Source organism: Vombatus ursinus, unplaced genomic scaffold, assembly GCF_900497805.2.
Source record: "Vombatus ursinus unplaced genomic scaffold, bare-nosed wombat genome assembly UNPS02014179.1, whole genome shotgun sequence".
NCBI lineage: Eukaryota > Metazoa > Chordata > Mammalia > Diprotodontia > Vombatidae > Vombatus > Vombatus ursinus.
The window spans coordinates 1,815,378-1,833,877 of NW_020953957.1; the positions used below are offsets into that span (position 1 = coordinate 1,815,378).

The following is an 18,500-nucleotide window of genomic DNA, read 5'->3' on the forward strand; positions in this document are numbered from 1 at the left end:
TCAAATCAGTTTACAGCTCCATCACCAGTGTATTAGTGTCCCAATTTTTCCACATCCCCTCCAACTTCTCTCATTTTCCCCTTTTACCATTTTAGCCAATCTAATAGGAGTGAGAGACTTCAAAATTGTTTTAATTTGCATATCTCTAATCAATAATGATTTAGAACATTTTAGAACATTTGTTCATATGACTATATATAGTTTTAATTTATTGAAAAACTGCCTGTTTGTATCCTTTGACCATTTATCAATTGGAAAATGACTCATATTCTTATAAAGTTGACAAGATTTTCTATATATTTGAGATATGAACCTTTTATCTGAGAAACTTTATAAAAAAATTCCTTCTAATTTTCTGCTTTCCTTCAAATCTTGGCTGCATGGGGTTTTTTTGTATGAAACCTTTTAAATTTCATGTAATCAGAATTTTCCATTTTACACCTCATGATGTTCTCTCTTTTTTATTCATAAATTCTTCTGCTGTCCATGAGTCTAATAGGTAATATGTTCCATGTTTTTCTGATTTCTTATGATACCTCACCTTATGGTTGTAACTGATGTATCCATTTTGACCTATTTTTGGTAAATGGTGTAAGATACTGGTCTATGCCTAATTTCTGTCAGACTGCTTTCCAGTTTTCCCAATAGTTTTTACCAAATAGTGAATTTTTATCGCAAAAGCTTGAATTTTTACATTTGTCAAACACAAAGTTACTGTAATGATTTACTATTGTGTATTACATGTCTACTCTGTTCCACTGATCTACCTTTCTATTTCTTTTTCTTTTTCTTTTTTTAGGTCAAAAATATTGAATAAAAAAAAATGGGGAAGAAGGAGGTTTAGCAGTACCAGATCTGTTACGTGTCTGAGGCCAGATTTGAACTCAGATCCTTCTGACTCCAGGGTCAGTGCTCTGTCCACTGCACCACCTAGCTGCCCTTACCTTTCTATTTCTTTGCCAGTACCAGATGGTTTTGATAATTGCTGCTTTAGTTTCAGATCTGGTACTGCTAAACCTCCTTCCTTTATATTTTTTTTATTCGGTATTTTTGACCTTTCAAAATGAATTTTGTTACTATTTTTTCTAGCACAATAAAATAATTTTTGGTAATTTAATTGAGATGGTATTGAGTAAGTAGATTAGAATTGTCATTTTTATTATATTGGCTATGGCCACCCATGAACAATATTTCTCCAATTATTTAAATCTGACTTTATTTGTATAAAAAGTGTCTTATAATTATGTCCATGTAATCCCTAGTTTATCTTGGTAGGTATACTCCTGGATATTTTATACTGTCTACAGTTATTTTATTTTTTTTGTTTATTTAGTTTTAGTTTTCAGCATTCACTTTTATAAGATTTTGAGTTCTAAATTTTTCCCCCTCCCTCTCTTCCTCCTTCCCCAAGATGGCATACAATCTGATATAGACTATACATGTACAATCATATTAAATATATTTCTACTACAATTTTTTTAAGTGGGGTACCTCTTACTATCTCTTCTTGCAGGGTTTTGTTGGTGACATATAGAAAAGCCGATAATTTTATATCCTGCTACTTTGCTAAGATTGTTTGAACGTTTTAGTTGAATCTCTAAGATTTTCCAAGTATACCATAATATCATCTGCAAAAAGAGATAGTTTTATTGACCTCATTGCCCATTTTGATTCCTTCAATTATTGTTATTATTGTTAATGCTAGTATTAATTAAATAATACTGGTGATAATGGGCATCCTTGTTTCACTTATCATCTTATTGGGAAAGGCTTCTGCTTATCCCCATAATAAATAATGGTTTTAGGTATGTATGTGCCCCATGTGGAAATGTAAAATTTTATAAACTTTTAAAATGGCAGTTTTATGTTAATAGCATGATCATAAGAATGGCATTTCATAAGAGAGTATTCTTATTCTCTGCTTTAAGAGCTTTGAATAGATGCAGCCAAATTTATTGTAGGACATTGATAGAATTGTGCTTGAATTCCTATCTAGCTTTTAAAAGGTTTCTCTCATTGTTTTTTTGAGCATGTTATTCTTTACCATTTTTTCTTTCCTCTTGTTATTTTCTGAATTCACTTGATAATTTGGAGGTTTTAAAAGTTAATTTTGACATGTTTAAAGAAAGATGTGTTGAATATAGAAAAATGCTTAGGATGAAAAACTTGAGGCTTGATCTTAAATACTAATAAGTATGGTTATTTAAATCAAATCGCAACAAATCATAGTTTTCAGTTAAGCTTAAAGTGTAATTATGTATTAGCTTTTCTAAAACATTTTGAAATGTCAGACAGCTTTGCTTTATGTTTATTCCATGATAAATTAACCTTGTTAATCAGTTTGCTTGATTGCGTAGAAAACTGGGGCTTAGAATGTTTTAAATTAACATCATTTTAGAGGGAAGGCAGGTCTTTTTAGCAGAACTGTTAGACACAGTTCCAATATTGTGTAATTTGAAGTTGAATTTTTAATGGATTTTAAGTCGAAGGAAGACAGTGTGAGGGAGTTGTGTCAAAAGCATTTTCCAGGGTGAAAAGGCTCCTGAAGAATGGGAGAAAAAAGTCTAGAGGGTTGGGAGTGGAACCCTGAGAGGAATCAGCAGGGGTGATCATGGCTGGCATGGCACTTAATTAAAATGGAAGTTTCAGGGGGAACTGACCAATCAGTAGAAGGGGCTGAGAAGTGGGGACAGGAACGGAGGTGTGGGGCTGTGGTGTCCTGGGAAGCAGCTGGTGATTGACTGGTAGAGTAAGAGGGGGTGTGAACCCTAGAACCATAGTGCATGAAGCCAAGGCAAAGGAGCAGTGGGTAGTAGATGGTACAGCAGCAGCGAGTAGAATTTCTTGGCCAACCCCTTTGAGGGGTGGCCTCTCTCAGCAACAGGGCTGATCTTGGCAGTGAACTTTGACGCTATTTCTGGCATGTGTTTCCTGCTTCTCCACTCTCCTTGCTACCTCTCAGGCTTCTTGACCACTTAACCTCTGCTGTTGTCTAGCTTCCTGATTAGCGTCTTTGATTCTTCCAGGCTATTCTTTCTTTTATCCAGATGCTCAAATAGTTTACCCAATGTGAAGCATGCCTAGGTCACAGGCTTTTGAGCTAGGGAACTAACCGATACTTTTCCAGAGTCCTGTGGAAAAGTCATTCTCCATTACCTATTGGATAAAATACAAAATCCATTTTGTTTTTGACATTAAAGATTCTTTACTGTCTGGCTCCAATTTAACCTCTCCAGCTTTACTTTAATTTACTTCTTTTCACAAACTTTCCATTCTGATCAAACAAGCCTTCTAGTTGTACACTGTTTTGTGACATTTCATTTCCACCACCATTCTTTTGTCACACTGTATTTCCCTAGGTCTATAGCGTACTTCCTCGTCGCCTCCATCTCTTACAAAGTAAAGCTGTGGGTACCATATATTTTAGCCCTTTCCTGAAACATACTGTACTGTCTCGCACCTCCAAGTTACTAACCTGTTTTTCACTCTTTTGTACTTTGCTTTTATTTGTGTACAAGTAAACTCTTTGATTTCAAGGACTATTTAATTTTTTGCCTTTTTATACCCCATTGCCTTCTGCAAAGCAGGCACTTTAACATGTTTGTTAAATTGAATTCAGTTCTGGACAAACCAGAATACTTGCCGTCCCCTGATCCCCTCTCTTTACTGCCTCTGTATATTTGGACAGATTGTTCCTGCTCCCTAAAGTGTACTGCTTTCACCTCTCTGCCTATTGAAATCGTCTCCAAGGCTTGACTCAGGGACTGTTTCCTATATGAAGCCTTCCTCTGTCAGTCCTTTCAGATCAATATAATTGTTATTTTATCGAGGATATTGTTGTACTTTGTCAGCCCTCTCTTTGCACTTAATCACATGCTACCTTGTATCATGTTTAATTCTATGCATTGCATCTTCTCCTTTAGGTTTTAAGCTCCTTGAGGTCAAAACCGGGTTTTTCATTAGGGTTCTTGTAGAAGTTGGATTTTGATCTGTCTTGAAGGAAGCCAAGCAGTTCAGAAGACAGAAGGAAGGAAGAGCATCCCTGGCAGATCAGTGGTGCTGAATGATATGAAATAGAATGGGTGATCAGAGAGATTGAGTTTTCTAAACTCTTGAAATACCCTATACAAGAGTTACTATTGTTGTTTATAGTTAACTGGATTGTTTTATACACTGTAGAGAGCTTATTTCTTGTTTAGGGCAGGATGCAAATGGGGCAACCTGGATCATTCACCTCATACTAGGTTGGGGTAGCTTAGCCTTTTAACACTGGTGATAACCCTAGACAGTAACACAAGTATGTTATTGTGTTTGGGTCTAAAGCTCTGGATTGGCCTAGTGTACTTGTCCTCGTTGCTTGTGATGTTACATAACAACTTGGTTCTGTAAAATCGGCTTCTTTGGAATCACACAGTTGGACTGAAATATTTATGAAAGTTTGCCAAAAGAGGAACTGCTGACAGAGTTTAACTTAACTTGAATAACTACAGCTATACAGCCTTGGCCAAATCTCTCCCTAATAGGTTCAGTTCTGCTTGTATTAAAATGCCTCTCCTGTTCTTGAGATGTTAGGGGTCACTTGCCCTTTTATTTTACTGGAATGTTGTTTCCAGTCCTTGCTCCTGGGTTCAGAATTGATTTTGGTAGGGAAATTTAGAGAATAGTTTCTAATTTAATGTTAAACATGCCTTCTTGCCAAATACTATCTTCTGTGATTGTATTTTTCTAAGTTTATATAGGTTCACAGATTTTGAGCTAGACAGGACCTTAGAGATTAACAAAGGTGAAAACATTTTCCCCATTCATTTTCTTAAATGAATTTTCTCTAAGGCTTGTTTCCTTCTCACCTCCAGAAAGTTCAGATTTCTGCATTAGGAATGAAAAATAAATAAATCTATGATCTGTGATCCTAATTATTATGTATAGTTGGGAGAAGCTTCATTCTTTTAAAATTTAACTGCTTTGGCCATAACATTGAAACCTGGATTCATGGATTTTCAGGAATGAGATTGTGATCTTTAATGTACCATTACTAGCACAGGAATAGGCTGAGTATGTGGGCTTTTTTCAGAGGAGAGCAATTTGATACAGGAAAGTCTGAGAACAACCCCTAGATATACCATTGGAACCTAGAAAGAAGCACTCAAACAAATATTAATTGAATGTTGGTCTTCTGTGTCAGTATGTAAGAGGAAGTTTTCCAGAAGTTCATCCCTCTCAAGTAAAAAGTCTGCTGTTGTAGGAGCAGCTAGGTGGCACAGTGGATAGAGCACTGGCCCTGGAGTCAAGAGGACCTGAGTTCAAATCCAGCCTCAGACCAGACACTTGATACTTAGTAGCTGTGTGACCCTGGGCAAGTCACTTAACCCCAATTGCCTAAAAACAAAACAAAAAAAAGTCTCCTATTGTTACCTCACAAGCTCCAGCTTTGTGCAGAATGGTTGATAGTATTTGTTGAATTGCATTCACATCTCCTCTCCAACTTCTTAATATTGTGGGGTTACTCAGTTCATAGTTATGTATGCCACTGGCAATTGCTAAAACTTTTGGTTGCTGGACCTACTATATTAGAGTAAGCTCCATGAGGGCAGGGGTAAATTAAACATATCTACTTCAGAATCTTAGCATATACCTCTGCACGTGGTAGGTGGCACTTATATGACTTTTTTTTTGTTTTTGTTTTTTGTTTTTAGTGAGGCAGTTGGGGTTAAGTGACTTGCCCAGAGTCACACAGCTAGTAAAGTGTTATGTGTCTGAGGCCGGATTTGAACTCAGGTACTCTTGACTCTGGGGCCAGTGCTCTATACACTGCACCTCCTAGCTGCCCCCACTTATATGTTTAAATGAATAAGTGAGTGAAAGAACAAACCTTCAGAGTATATTTCTTATTGGTCCTAGGAGAAAAACTTATCTTTGGTCTTCCTTGGTCTTTGACATCGGTCTCCAGCTTTCTAGTTGTACAGGAAAAAATATACATTACATCTTGACAGTCATCATACACAAGGCTGATTTTCCAGATGTTTATGTGTGATGTTTGTGTCAGCTCAGTGTTCTCTGGGTTCACTGTAGTCAAACCCCTGTGAGTTTCTTTGTCGCCTACCTTGAAGTAAGACTCCAGGAAAATCTCAACAATAAAACTTAAGTACAGCTTGTGTCTGTGATTTCCCCAAAATGGGTAAAAGGGCTCCCAGCTCCTACACAGGAACTCTGTAGATTTCATCGTTACGAAAAAATGCATGACACGAAGATATAGACGATTTCATCCTTTGTATATGGGTCCCCAGTACTCTATACAGTATCTCTTTATATTAGGCCCTTAAGAAATGCTTGTCATGTAATGAGTGACTCAAAGTCCATGTACAAATTCAGGAAAATAAAGCACTAAAATAGCCCATTAGGTTTGTACTAGAAGGTAAAGACTCTTTGTGGAATTGCTGGACAAACTACTCCTTATTCACTTACATCATCTGAACAGTCCATAGGAATAGCATGGATGGTTGGTGAAGCCAAGCTCTTCTGGCCCCTCATGCCTTTAGTCTCCCCAGTGATAGACAGTTCCCTTAAACTGTACACTGCTCAGCAAATTTTCTACCTTAGAAGTCTTTACTTTCAAATCCAAGAGCTCCTTATTTTGGGGAAACTTGAGAACTCAGAATAACCTATTTGGTTAACCTTCAGGTCTGGAAATATACTTTGTAAACTAGTCTCTAAGCAGGGGATTCAAATATAAAATAAAATCATCCCTGTCCTCAAGGATTTTACATTCTACTTGGGGAGCAACAGCACAACTTGAGTAAATTCAAAATATATAAAAAATGATTTTTAAGAGATAGAGCCACTGTTATGGGAGAGCCAGAAGATGGTCAGGAAGAGTCTGTTTTAAGAGGTGGCAGAAGGGCTGTATTGTGAAAGCTGAGACGCTAACAGAGGAGAAGTGGTAATATATTCCAAACATTGGGGACAGCCTATACAAAGGCATGGAGGTGAGATTTGTAATGTCCTGAATTGAGAACCACTAATAAGCCAATTTGGCTGGAATGGAAGGGAGTGATGTAGGTGTTTATTGTAGAATGAAAATGTTATATTAAATAGAGTGATGGTTTATAGCTTTTAAAATAATATAGTAACCTTTTTCCTTTAAACTGGTTAAAAAGTTTTATAGGGAATATCTTGACTCTCTAAGAAATCTTTAACAATCTGTCTTTTATCTGACTTAACCACCATGATTATACTTGGTAGAATATTGCTGGCTGTGTCTTTGCTCTGTAACTGACTGGTGAACATTACTTTATCTTCATCTACCTACCTAGGGGTAGTTTATCTAAACAGCAACTAGGACACTTAGAAATGTAAGTGTTAGGGAGAGGGTACTTGCTAAATAGTGTTTGAACATTGTATTTTGCAGATCTTTGAAATCCATCTTTAGTTAAGATGGCACCAGCAATTGGAGGTCCCCAGGGATATACTCCACCAGAAGGAGGCTGGGGATGGGTTGTGGTCTTTGGAGCTTTCATCTCTATTGGCTTCTCTTACGCATTTGCCAAATCAATTACTGTTTTCTTCAAAGAGATTGAAGTCATCTTCAATGCCACTTCTAGTCAAGTCTCATGGATATCTTCCATCATGTTGGCTGTTACATATGGAGGAGGTAAGTACCCACGCCACAGAGGGCCTTGAACCCTCATTAGTTTAGAAAAGATTCCTGGTTAAATAGTGACATGTTTGAAACATCAGTGTTTATAGTTATGACTGCTGTTTTATTTGCAGTTATCATTTGCCAGAAGAGCTCTGCTATTGTGTGCCTTGTAAAGTCTAATATAATGTACAATTCTAACATAGAAATCAAGAGATTTGAAGAGGCTGCAGGTGGTTAATGGAAGGAGCCATATTTGGCTGGAGAACTATGGCTGTTGGAATGTCAGTGCTTTGAAATTTGTTTGTTTTCCTCAATTGGAAAATGCTGGTAGCTAGTTTCTTATTGCTGCTGTCAGCTAAGTTTTCTCAAAATAAATTCTAAGTATGTGTTTATTTTTGTTGGTATTGGAAGAGTTAAAATTCAAACTAATTTTTTGGTTTCTCTGAAAAGGTTTCAGGTAAAAAGTTTTCATGATAATACAGTATCAAAATTGAATAATCTCCCTTTGTGTTTGTGACCTCATAAATATCAGAAACTGTTTAGCAAGACCTCAGACTTTCTGCTTCCTTATCTTCCTACTTTTTTTGGAATTGTATAAAAAGAGGATCATTACTTTCAATTTTTGTAAAGTAGTAATTTACAAGGCACTAATAAGAATGGCGGTTGTTTGTGTTGCCTCTGGGCATCAAGCGGCATTCTTTTATATTTAAAAATCAAACTACCATAAGCCTTAATTTCTGTAGCATTTAGTGTTGTAGCAAAGCCCTGGCAGAGGATCTACTGCGGACATTTATTAGATTTGATAAAGTAGATCTTCTTTATTTTATTCAAGATTTGACTTCTGTTTCCTTGTTGATTTTGGTAGCAGTCTAATGTCTCAAATTCTATTTTTTTCAGTTGAATATAGATAAACTTGTTAGTTTTGGGGTCTCTGTGCTCCAGATGTTAATAACATGAATAATATTGATAACAGCAATAATTTATAGAATGTCCTGTAGTTTTCAAAGTACTTTGACGTATATAGTTTCGTGACTTACCCTAAGGCCCTGAATTCGTGGCAGAATCAATCTATTAGTCTTTTCTAAGTACCTACCATTAGCTCAGTACTGTGTAAATTGCTATTGGAGGGATGCAGAATAAGTTAGAGATATGGTCTTTGCTTTTAAGGAACTTATTTAAAGAACTTATGGCCTAATCAAGTACTAATAATATAAGCATAAGTGAACAATATGATAGTATAAAGGGTTATGTGGTTTATTAGTGGCAGAGCCAGAATTTAAACCCAGGACTAATGCCCTTCTGACCCCAAATCTGAGACTCTTTTCACTATGCTTTTCTGTTTATTTATAAGAAGTACCTGAGAGTAATACATTCCAAGCAACCAAGATTGCCAAAAACATACTTTGGGTAACCAGAATCTGGTAGAAAGCTTAGAATGTCTTTCCTGAAAACAGTCTTGAGCTAGTAGTCTGAATTAATGGGCTTTTATCATGTGTATTTTCTACGTGAGGAAACCAGGGCCAAAGAAGAGAAACAACTCCTCCAAATTCTGCCACTTAATGGCAAAGCTACAGGTATAACCCAGGGCTCCTGATTTCTCGTCTGGTCCAGTGCTCTTTTTGTTGCATTATACTGTCTATTTCCGGTTAAGTTAGGTTAGGACCAATGGATTTGGAAAAGATTATGGGAGCCCAGAACTCTGAAGTCTTGCCCTATGCATCCCAGTATTCCAACAGTTTTCTAAAATATTTTCCCCTAAATTGTAAAAGTAGCTATTATCTTTTGGGAAATGTATTGCTTAATTTTTGAAATAGAGTAATATGACCTAGAGGTAGTCAATCCCATGTAGTTACTTGTATGTGCTTATAATTAATACTACTGAGCTCAAGTCTGGACTGGCAGAAAGCTTAAAATCCATTTGCATTTTGCATCAAAAGCAGCTGACATCAGCAGACTAATTGCACATGAAACTTTCCTCTGGGAAACAGTTTCTTCTTTGTCCCCTGTTAGTGAGGTGAAGTGACTAGCATATATTTCTGAACCAGTGTTATAAAGGTCTGGAAATTATAACCCTTTTGATTTTTAAAAACTGATTGATGCCATCCTTCTCCTTGGCTAATGACCCTGATGAACAAATTGTCCTAATGAGACTTGTTTCAGTTAGTGGCACGTGTTGTTTTTAAATGGTATGTCTTTTTTATAGTTGTCATAACATTTTAGTTTGAGTACTTCTGTGCCACACCCTGAACACTGACGTGCTTTGGGCTTTATGAAGAGGCCCTAATTGTTTTTCCTTCTCAGTGATCTGAATCAGAGACAACCCTGCCAATACACTTTTAGAGTAGATGGACTGCTTCTTGGGAAGTGTGAAGAGAAGGGCATATTCCATAGAATGATTACCCAGGGGAGAGAGAACATTACCTTTCCGGTTAAATCCCTTCAGTGTTGGCTCCTGAGCTCAAATAAGAGTGGGAGAGAAAAGTATCAATTTATTCCATATGCCTCTCAATGCTTTTTCCCCTAGGTCCCATTAGTAGTATCCTGGTGAATAAGTATGGCAGCCGGCCAGTAATGATGTTTGGTGGCTTCCTCTCAGGGTGTGGTTTGATCGCCGCTTCTTTTTGTAACACTGTGGAAGAGCTGTACTTTTGTGTTGGAGTCATTGGCGGTAAGTGGAGGTGTTCTTCTCCGTGTTGTGATTCCTAGCATTGGTTGTTCCGCCAGCTGTCTGCCGACATTTTTAAGGAGTGTCTTTTGACATAGATACCAAGACACCTTGATAGAAGTAGAGAAATTGGTAAGTGCTCAAAAGCAACCTCACAAAAATGATGTGCCTGACACCCAGAGCATTATTACAAGAAGTGCCATCTCTCTGTCTTCGTAAAGAACAAGCTATACCAGGCTAATCTCACTTCATTTTTCGACTTTGTTAGCAGACTGGTAGATCAAGGGAATATTGTAGATGAGGACTTTAGCAAAACATTTGTCAAAATCCCTTCTAATTCTCTTTTGGACAAGATGGAGCAATGTAGGCTAGATAATAGTACAATTAAAAGGACTCTCAGTGAATGACTGGTTCCAAAGAGTAGTCATAATTGATGTGAACCTAGAGGGAGTTCTCTTTAGAGGAGTACCCCAAAGATCTGTCTTTGGCCCCGTTAAATGATACTGGTAAACATTTTTGCTAATATCATGGATGAAGGAAATAATAACTGACATTTATGTAATGTTTAAAATTTTTCAAAGACTATATTCATTATATCACTTCTGCTTAACCCTTTGAGGTAAATCCTATAGATATTTTTATCCCCATTTAACCAAATAGGAAACTGAGACTAAGAGCCTATGCTTAGCATATAGTAAGCCTGACTTGCTGCTTGTTAATAGATTGATAAAGTAGTACTTCTTTGTAGGGTGATCAGATACTAACTCCTGGAGGTGATTCAGCCAGAGGTGGAGAAAGCGTAATAGATTTGAGGGAACAACACTCGTGATTATTTTTAATCCATTTACGTTACTTACCCCTTAAACATATTTTGAAGTTAATTGTTTCTTTTTCCTCCTCTTTAGGTCTTGGGCTCTCCTTCAACTTAAATCCAGCTTTAACCATGATCGGCAGATATTTCTTCAAAAAGCGTCCATTGGCAAACGGGTTGGCCATGGCAGGGAGTCCTGTGTTTCTCTCTACCCTGGCACCCATAAATCAGATTTTCTTTGATATCTTTGGCTGGAGAGGCAGCTTCTTAATTCTTGGGGGTTTGCTACTAAACTGTTGTGTGGCTGGATCTCTCATGCGACCTATAGGACCCAAACCAGGGGCAGTCACAAAAGAAGTATCTAAAGAATCCCTCCAGGAAATAGGGAAGCTGGACTCCAAAAAAGGTGCTGGTGATGCCAACACCGATCTCATTGGTGGAAACAGTAAGCCAGAGAAGCGTTCTTTCTTCCAGACAATTAATAAGTTCCTAGATTTTTCCCTATTCAAGCATAGAGGCTTTTTACTGTACATCTCTGGCAATGTGTTCATGTTTTTTGGATTATTTACTCCCTTAGTTTTTCTTAGTAATTATGCCAAGAGTAAGCATATATCTAAAGAGTCTGCTGCCTTTCTGCTCTCCATTTTGGCTTTTGTTGACATGGTAGCCAGACCCTCGATGGGACTTGTAGCCAACACAAAATGGGTGAGACCTCGAGTGCAGTATTATTTTGCTCTCTCAATAATCTGCAATGGTATATGCCACCTATTGGCACCTTTATCCACCAATTATGCTGGGTTTTGCGTCTACGCGGCATTCTTTGGATTTGCATTTGGCTGGCTCAGCTCAGTATTGTTTGAAACACTAATGGACCTTGTTGGAACCCAGAGATTCTCCAGTGCTGTGGGTTTGTTGACGATCATGGAGTGTTGTCCTGTCCTCCTGGGGCCACCGCTTTTAGGTATAGCATGTCTGTTTTAAAATATGATATGCATAAGTATGTAACCTATATAACTTCTATAAAGCACTAACCCTACTACCAGTACTAACTACTACTGCCAGGAGTAGATGGAGAATTTTACTAACTTTACTTTAAAACTTAAGTAGAATTCTCCCTAAGTCAGGAAGTGAAATTAGCTCCATAGTAATCATTTCAGGATTCAAAAATTTCTTGATAGGCTAGAATGTTATGCTGATTCTGAGATAAAATTCAACATGGATAAATGTAAAGGGATAAATGTACTTGGATGAAAAAAAAAAAGAAAAAGAAACAACTTTAAGTACAGGATGAGGGAGGCACAGACAGCCATTTGTCTGAAAAAGATCTAGGTGTGTTAGTGTCCCACCAGCTTATTATGAGTTACTGTTATGCCAAGGCATCAAAAAAGGTAAAGCTTTTTATCTTGGGATGCATTGAGAAGCATAGCTTCCTTGATGAAGGAGATGATAATCCCTCTGTCATCTGGTCAGGTTGTGTCTGGAGAGCTGTGTTCAGTTCTGAACAGCACAGTTTAAGAAAGCCTTTGGTAATCAGGAGAGTATCCAAAGGTGGGCAGACAGGGGTGGGGGGATTTTCATGTGAGAATCAGCTGAAGGAACTGAGAAAAGGGGAGTCCTCTAGCAGGACACTCAGGGGGAAGGAGGACAGGATAGCTGTTTTCAGATATTTGAAGGGCTGTCATGTGGAAGAGTCTCTTGATCAACAAGCATTTGTTAAACAACTACTGTGTACCAGGTCATGCTATTTGATGATGGGGATAAAAAGATGAAAAAATGAAACAATTCCTGCCGTCAAAGAGTTTGTACATTCTACCAAGAGGAGCCAATGTGTACTTAAATATTTCCAAATCATGTATAAAATAAATACAGAGTAATTTGGGGGGCGGGGAAGGTTGAAAATTATTAGACTCATTCTACTTGTCCTTAGAGGGAAGAACCAGGAATGTTGGATGGAAAGTCATAAGAGAAATACTTGTATTTGATGCCACGAAGAACTTGCTAACAGTTAAAGTTGTCTGAAAGTAGGGTGGGCTGCCTTCAAAGGTGGTGGGTTCTCATTAAGTTACTTCAGGTAGAGGCTGGATGTAGGGATTCCTTTGGGGTATGGGTTGGATAGATGACCCATGAGATCCATTCCACCTCTTCAGTTCTGAGATTTTGTAAAAGTACATAACTAATGGAAGAACTTGGTCTTTCTGAGAATGCTTCATGCCTTCAGGGCTATTTATTAGTTGTGCAGGATGGAACTCATGGATTTGTTTTGGCTTCTTTTCTGTGGGAGGGTGGGTAAGTAGTAAAGGAGCAAATAATACTAGACTATTAAATTGTCTTAAATAGACAAAATTGAATGCTCAAAACTAACTGGAGGTGTAATAGAAAGGGGTTCTAATCCTAGTTTTTGTTTGTTATTTTACTGACTAGAAGAATGTTTAGGTATTTCTTCTTTCCCTAAGCGTTAATTTCTTATTCCTTAAAATGAGATTGTTGGGCTAGATGATTTCTTTAGTTCTGTCATGTTTTTCATCCTAAAACTTCTAGGAGTAAAAAACTTGTAGAATCTGCTTCAGAAGCCCCAGTAGGGGTTCACATGATCCATGTATGTGATCCTCAGTGATCTATGACCCCTAACTAAATCTCACTGCTTCTAGTGTGAAAATTGTAGTTTGCAACTTTGCCATATCAAAATTCAGTGGTGGCATCTTGGGAGGCTGGTGATATCTCATCTTGCTAACCATGGAACATCTCTTCTTTTTTGATTTATTGTAGGTCGTCTCAATGATATGTATGGAGACTATAAATACACATACTGGGCCTGTGGCGTTATCCTGATTGTGTCAGGTATCTACCTCTTTATTGGCATGGGCATCAATTACCGCCTTTTGGCAAAAGAACAGAAAGCAGAGGAGGAACTGCAAAAGGAAGGAAGAGAGGAAGAAACCAACATAGATAACATTGAAAAGCAGAAAGAAGCCAATAAGGTTGTGGAGTCTGCCCAGCAAAAACCTCCAGAAGAAGGCCCCAAAGAGGAAGAAAATCGTTTTTAAGACTGCAGCACTGCAGAGGTGGGGAGATAGAAAGGAGACCTTAAAATGGTCTCCTGGCTGACTGGTACCAGTGGTGCTTAATGCAGAAAAGAGTATTTCTGTGCAAAATTGAACCAGGTGTTCCATGGAATTTTTCAATTTTGAGTTTTTTCCTTTTATATTTAATATCATTACAAACTAAATCTGCCATATTTTGGAGGGGAGTAAGGATGTGAAGGAAAGGAATTAGTTTTTACATATTGAATTTTAATAGTGACTTGAAGATACTTATGTGCCTTAAATGTTTGTATGTAGACCTCCTCATAAAAGCCTTAACTTTTTAAATAGTTTAGTTTTATTTTGTCTTTAAAATTATCTCGGTTTTTTAAAAATCAGGCAGCAAACATACCTGGAAGAAAAGTACACAAAACCCCATGTGATGATTAAGGCAGCAGTCCAAGCAGACTAGTTGATCCTAGTCTGAAACCAACTCTGCCTGCTTCATGGTACTTTTGTCATGTTCTGCTGGCATGTTATCCCAGGGAGCCATGTTGGAAGGACTGACTAAGAGCTTTGAAGTTATATTCTACTGTTAACATTTTTCCTTGTATAATTTTGCCTCCCATCCACATTTTCTAACCATGTATTTGTGTGAGTCAGAATATAGTTCTAAAAATTTTTTTTCCTTTAATATGACTTATTCTCAGTACTCCAAATTTTTTATTATTATTTTTCCCTGGGATAATAATTAGAAATTAAAAATGCTCATGGGAATTTTTTTTGAAAACACTATTATTAAAATTCACTGTTTTTTTAAAAGTGTATAGTGGGTACTTTTAACTCTTTATTGTCCATTAGCCCCACTTTTGAGATCATTTGGTTTATTTCTCTTTTTTTTTAATATTAGAAAGTGGAGTGTTTTTGTTTTTGTTTTTGTTTTTTTTTTAACAAACAAGTCTGTCTTTGGGCTGCCTTAGTAAACATCTTGAATTCCATTAAATGTAGAGTAGCATTTGAAGGAATGACTGAATTTAGCTCAGGTTTTTTTTTCCCCTTGAAACCTCAGTTAAACTTAGTGAGACTATTGGAAGCATTTTTTCTGGCAACTTGACTTTTCCTCTATTCACACTGGTTGCCTTTTGCTGTGCTCTGAGCTTTAAGTGTGTGTAAGGTTTTATTTTTGTTTGAAAGTTTTTCCATATTTGCATACTAAACCAGGCCAGAGGAATTTGGCATTGTAGACTGACTATTCAGGAGAAGATGTGAAGGAATTTGCTGCCGAACTTAATACTCCGTAAGAACTTTCACTGTCTTTCTCATTAAAGTGAAGATAATTAGTCAGAAACAATTAGATTTATTCTCTTCCCAGTAGAAACCTGAAGGGTTTGTGAGCCTGTTTATTCACTTCAAGTTAGAGAATTGGAGTTTGAGGAGATGAGAGATGGGGGAAGGGAAGATTAGGGGAAAGAGTTATCCCTAATGTCTTGTATACAGGGAGGAAAGAAGAGACTGATAAAAAGGCGGTCTGTGAATAGAGTTAACTTAGAGTAAGTGACATAGTAAAAGTCTTGATCCAAAACCTTGTAAAAGGCTAACTTTCCAAATAAATACTTTTTAAAAAAATTCATTCACCAAACTCTGATTTGTCTGTAGGAACCTGAGTCTTTTTTCATTTTTTATAGCTAAGTTCCAGAGTGTCACTTGTCAATATTAAACCAAATCATGCCAGCTTTTATGTGCCTTGGAGGTTTGTTTATGTGGTTGGTGTCCTTCATTTTTTTCATTCTCTGCTGTCCTTATTTTAAAACAGGCAGACAAGAGGTACATTTTTTTTTTTAAACTTCCTCTGTTACTTCAACAGCGTTCAGATCACTTAGACTTTGGGGAAAGATGCAGAACTCGCTTTTCATGTACAATGTGCCTGTATGGTTATCCTCCACCCCATCTCCCTATCCCCAGAATACATGTTTAGAAACAAAATATAATTGACTGAATAGGGTATAAATTTTGTTAGAATTCATAAAAAATCAAGAGGCTGGGGAAAGAGGAAGCTCTGTGGAAAGAGGCACTTACTGTACTCTGCAAGCAGAGATAAGAGTTCCATAGCCAGATAACAAAAATGACAGCACTTCTGTGTAGATTCATAGCATCTCATAACAAAAGAGGACCTTGGCAATCATCCTGTCAAATCCTCTCATTTTAAAGACACAGAAACTGAGGTCCCAAAAGCTAAGTGATCTGTCTTGTGCCAGGCAGCAAATGGGTAAGAATGTTGGAGTTCAAACCAGGCCTCCTAGCTCTCTTTCCTTTGGGTCACATTTCCTGTTCCTCTCAATGACCAGTTGACTTGATGTAAGTCAGACAAACAGAGGCTGCTGGTGCTTTCTGTCCTGCTGTGGAGGCTTTTGAATGTCGGAAGTGTAGGAATTCTTCAGTCGTCATTACATTTCACAGACTATTGCCCATTGCTTTAAGAAAACAGATATGTATGCACAGTCTGTTAGTCTGGCTGCTTCATCCTTTTTTCCCCCCATTCCCCACATTTCTTCATAGACCAGAGGAAAAAAAAGGCAGGTTTATTTGTAGTTGCAGTGCCAAATTAAAGAGAAATCCCAGGAGTTTCTTTTTGGCAGTGATTTCAACTCCATGCCTAAGATGGGGATCCTGTTACCGGTCATGTCTGATGAATGTCAGTAAAGTTTGTAAATTTAAAAGAAGAACAAAAATAAAGTTGAAATGAGTCAAGGGTAGAATCTGTCACCTAAGACAGAACTATTAAAGGATTTGGGGAAAATTCATCATTTTATTTCACTGAATGACTATTGAATTTAATAGGAATAAAGGCATTTTCTCTATTCTAGCTTAAAGCAACAACTAAAAAAAAAACCACAAGTTTCAAATTTTGTTGACAAATTTTACTAAATTCTACTGAAATTTGGAATTTTCTGCAAATTCAGCATGAGAAAATGACCAATATAAATTACTAGGTTATACAGAAAATTCTTTAGGAAAAGATAAGATAAAAAAATTATGAAAAACCTAGAGATATTCTTATATTAAATGACCATTTCTGAATATTTTTTTAAGCTCGACCCAGAGACAGTATTAAATGGTGTAATGTGAATAATTTTCTGTTTGGTCTTGATGGCTGACTGGGTTACTAGTTACATATGTACTGTATTTATGTGTGTGTGTGTGTGTGTGTATTTTTATCATTGTTGTCTTCCTAAGCTTTACAAAAGGAAAAGGACAATGTGGGTTAGAGTGTTTGCTTTTTAAAGCCATTTAATGTTTTGTATGAAGCAGTGTTTTATTGTATTGAATTTCGAACTTGTAAACTAGGTATTGATTTTATGTTTTAGTTCCAACTATTTAGGTTTTTTCTCCCTCAGTAAATGGTTCACACAATACAATAAACTTAGCAATTAGTACATGTGTTGTATCTATTTTTTCTTTTTAGAGGTAATTTGAAGAGGGAGAGGAAAGGTAAATGCTGAATTGATGCCTTCATAATAGGGCATTTTTACTACTAAAGTACACTTGTTTGAAATCATGTGCATAAAAGACCTCATTTTATAGTAGCTGAGGTACAGGTTGTTACCAGCCAAGCTTACCTATCATGCTCAAGTGTGGGCGGGCATCAGAAGTTTGGCCTTTGTAACAGTAGCCCAACAACCCAAACAAGAGGTCACCAGTGTGATAAACTGAGTTATAAGCAACAAGGATCTTCATTAACCTTTTGTTATGGATAAAATAAGTTAGTACTTAACAAGGTCCTAGAGTAGAGCTGGAAGGGCCCTTAGAGGTGATTTAAACCAACCCCTCTCATTTTACAAATGGGAAATTGAGGATAATAAAGTTTACACAACTTGCCTCTGGTCACAAAGGTAAAAGTAGTAGAGCCTGGATTTTGAACCCAGGTCTTCTGACTCCCAGCCGCAGTGCACTTTCCACAGTACCAGGCAGTCTCATTTGATTACTGTTCAAAGAGTTGTTGGCATGGCTTTGGGTAGGCAGAAAGGGGAATATTTATAACCAAGTTATAGCCGTATTCACTCAGAAGAGTAGGAAGAATAAGTACCCCACCTAGAAAGTTCAGGGAATTTTATAGCTCTTTGAAAAAAACAAACTAATAAACCAAAAATAGATCTGGCTACCTACCCAGCTTTCTGTATCTAACAAGGCCTTCTGAATATAGGCATTAATAAATGTTTAATTTCATAAGAGATCCATTCATATAACAGGCATGTGTTAAATAATACTAGGCATGGAAGATAGAAATACAAAGAAGGAACCATTCCTTAGCCTCAGGGATCTCACATTCTGTGGGGTTGGGAAATGAGGTAGCGACAATTAGGAGAATTG

At 37.1% G+C, this 18,500-nt stretch overlaps 1 protein-coding gene across 1 annotated transcript in view; it reads left to right on the top strand.

Moving 5' to 3' along the window:
• SLC16A1 (solute carrier family 16 member 1) overlaps positions 1-14,870 on the top strand; it is a 35,416-nt gene extending 20,546 nt beyond the window's left edge. The window contains exons 2-5 of the mRNA XM_027860402.1: positions 7,406-7,648; positions 10,161-10,304; positions 11,207-12,073; positions 13,879-14,870. Of these exons, the coding sequence (XP_027716203.1) occupies positions 7,432-7,648; positions 10,161-10,304; positions 11,207-12,073; positions 13,879-14,156 (1,506 nt within the window). The 5' untranslated portion in view covers positions 7,406-7,431 and the 3' untranslated portion in view covers positions 14,157-14,870. The remainder of the gene's footprint in view (positions 1-7,405; positions 7,649-10,160; positions 10,305-11,206; positions 12,074-13,878) is intronic.
• Positions 14,871-18,500: the final 3,630 nt, after the last annotated feature.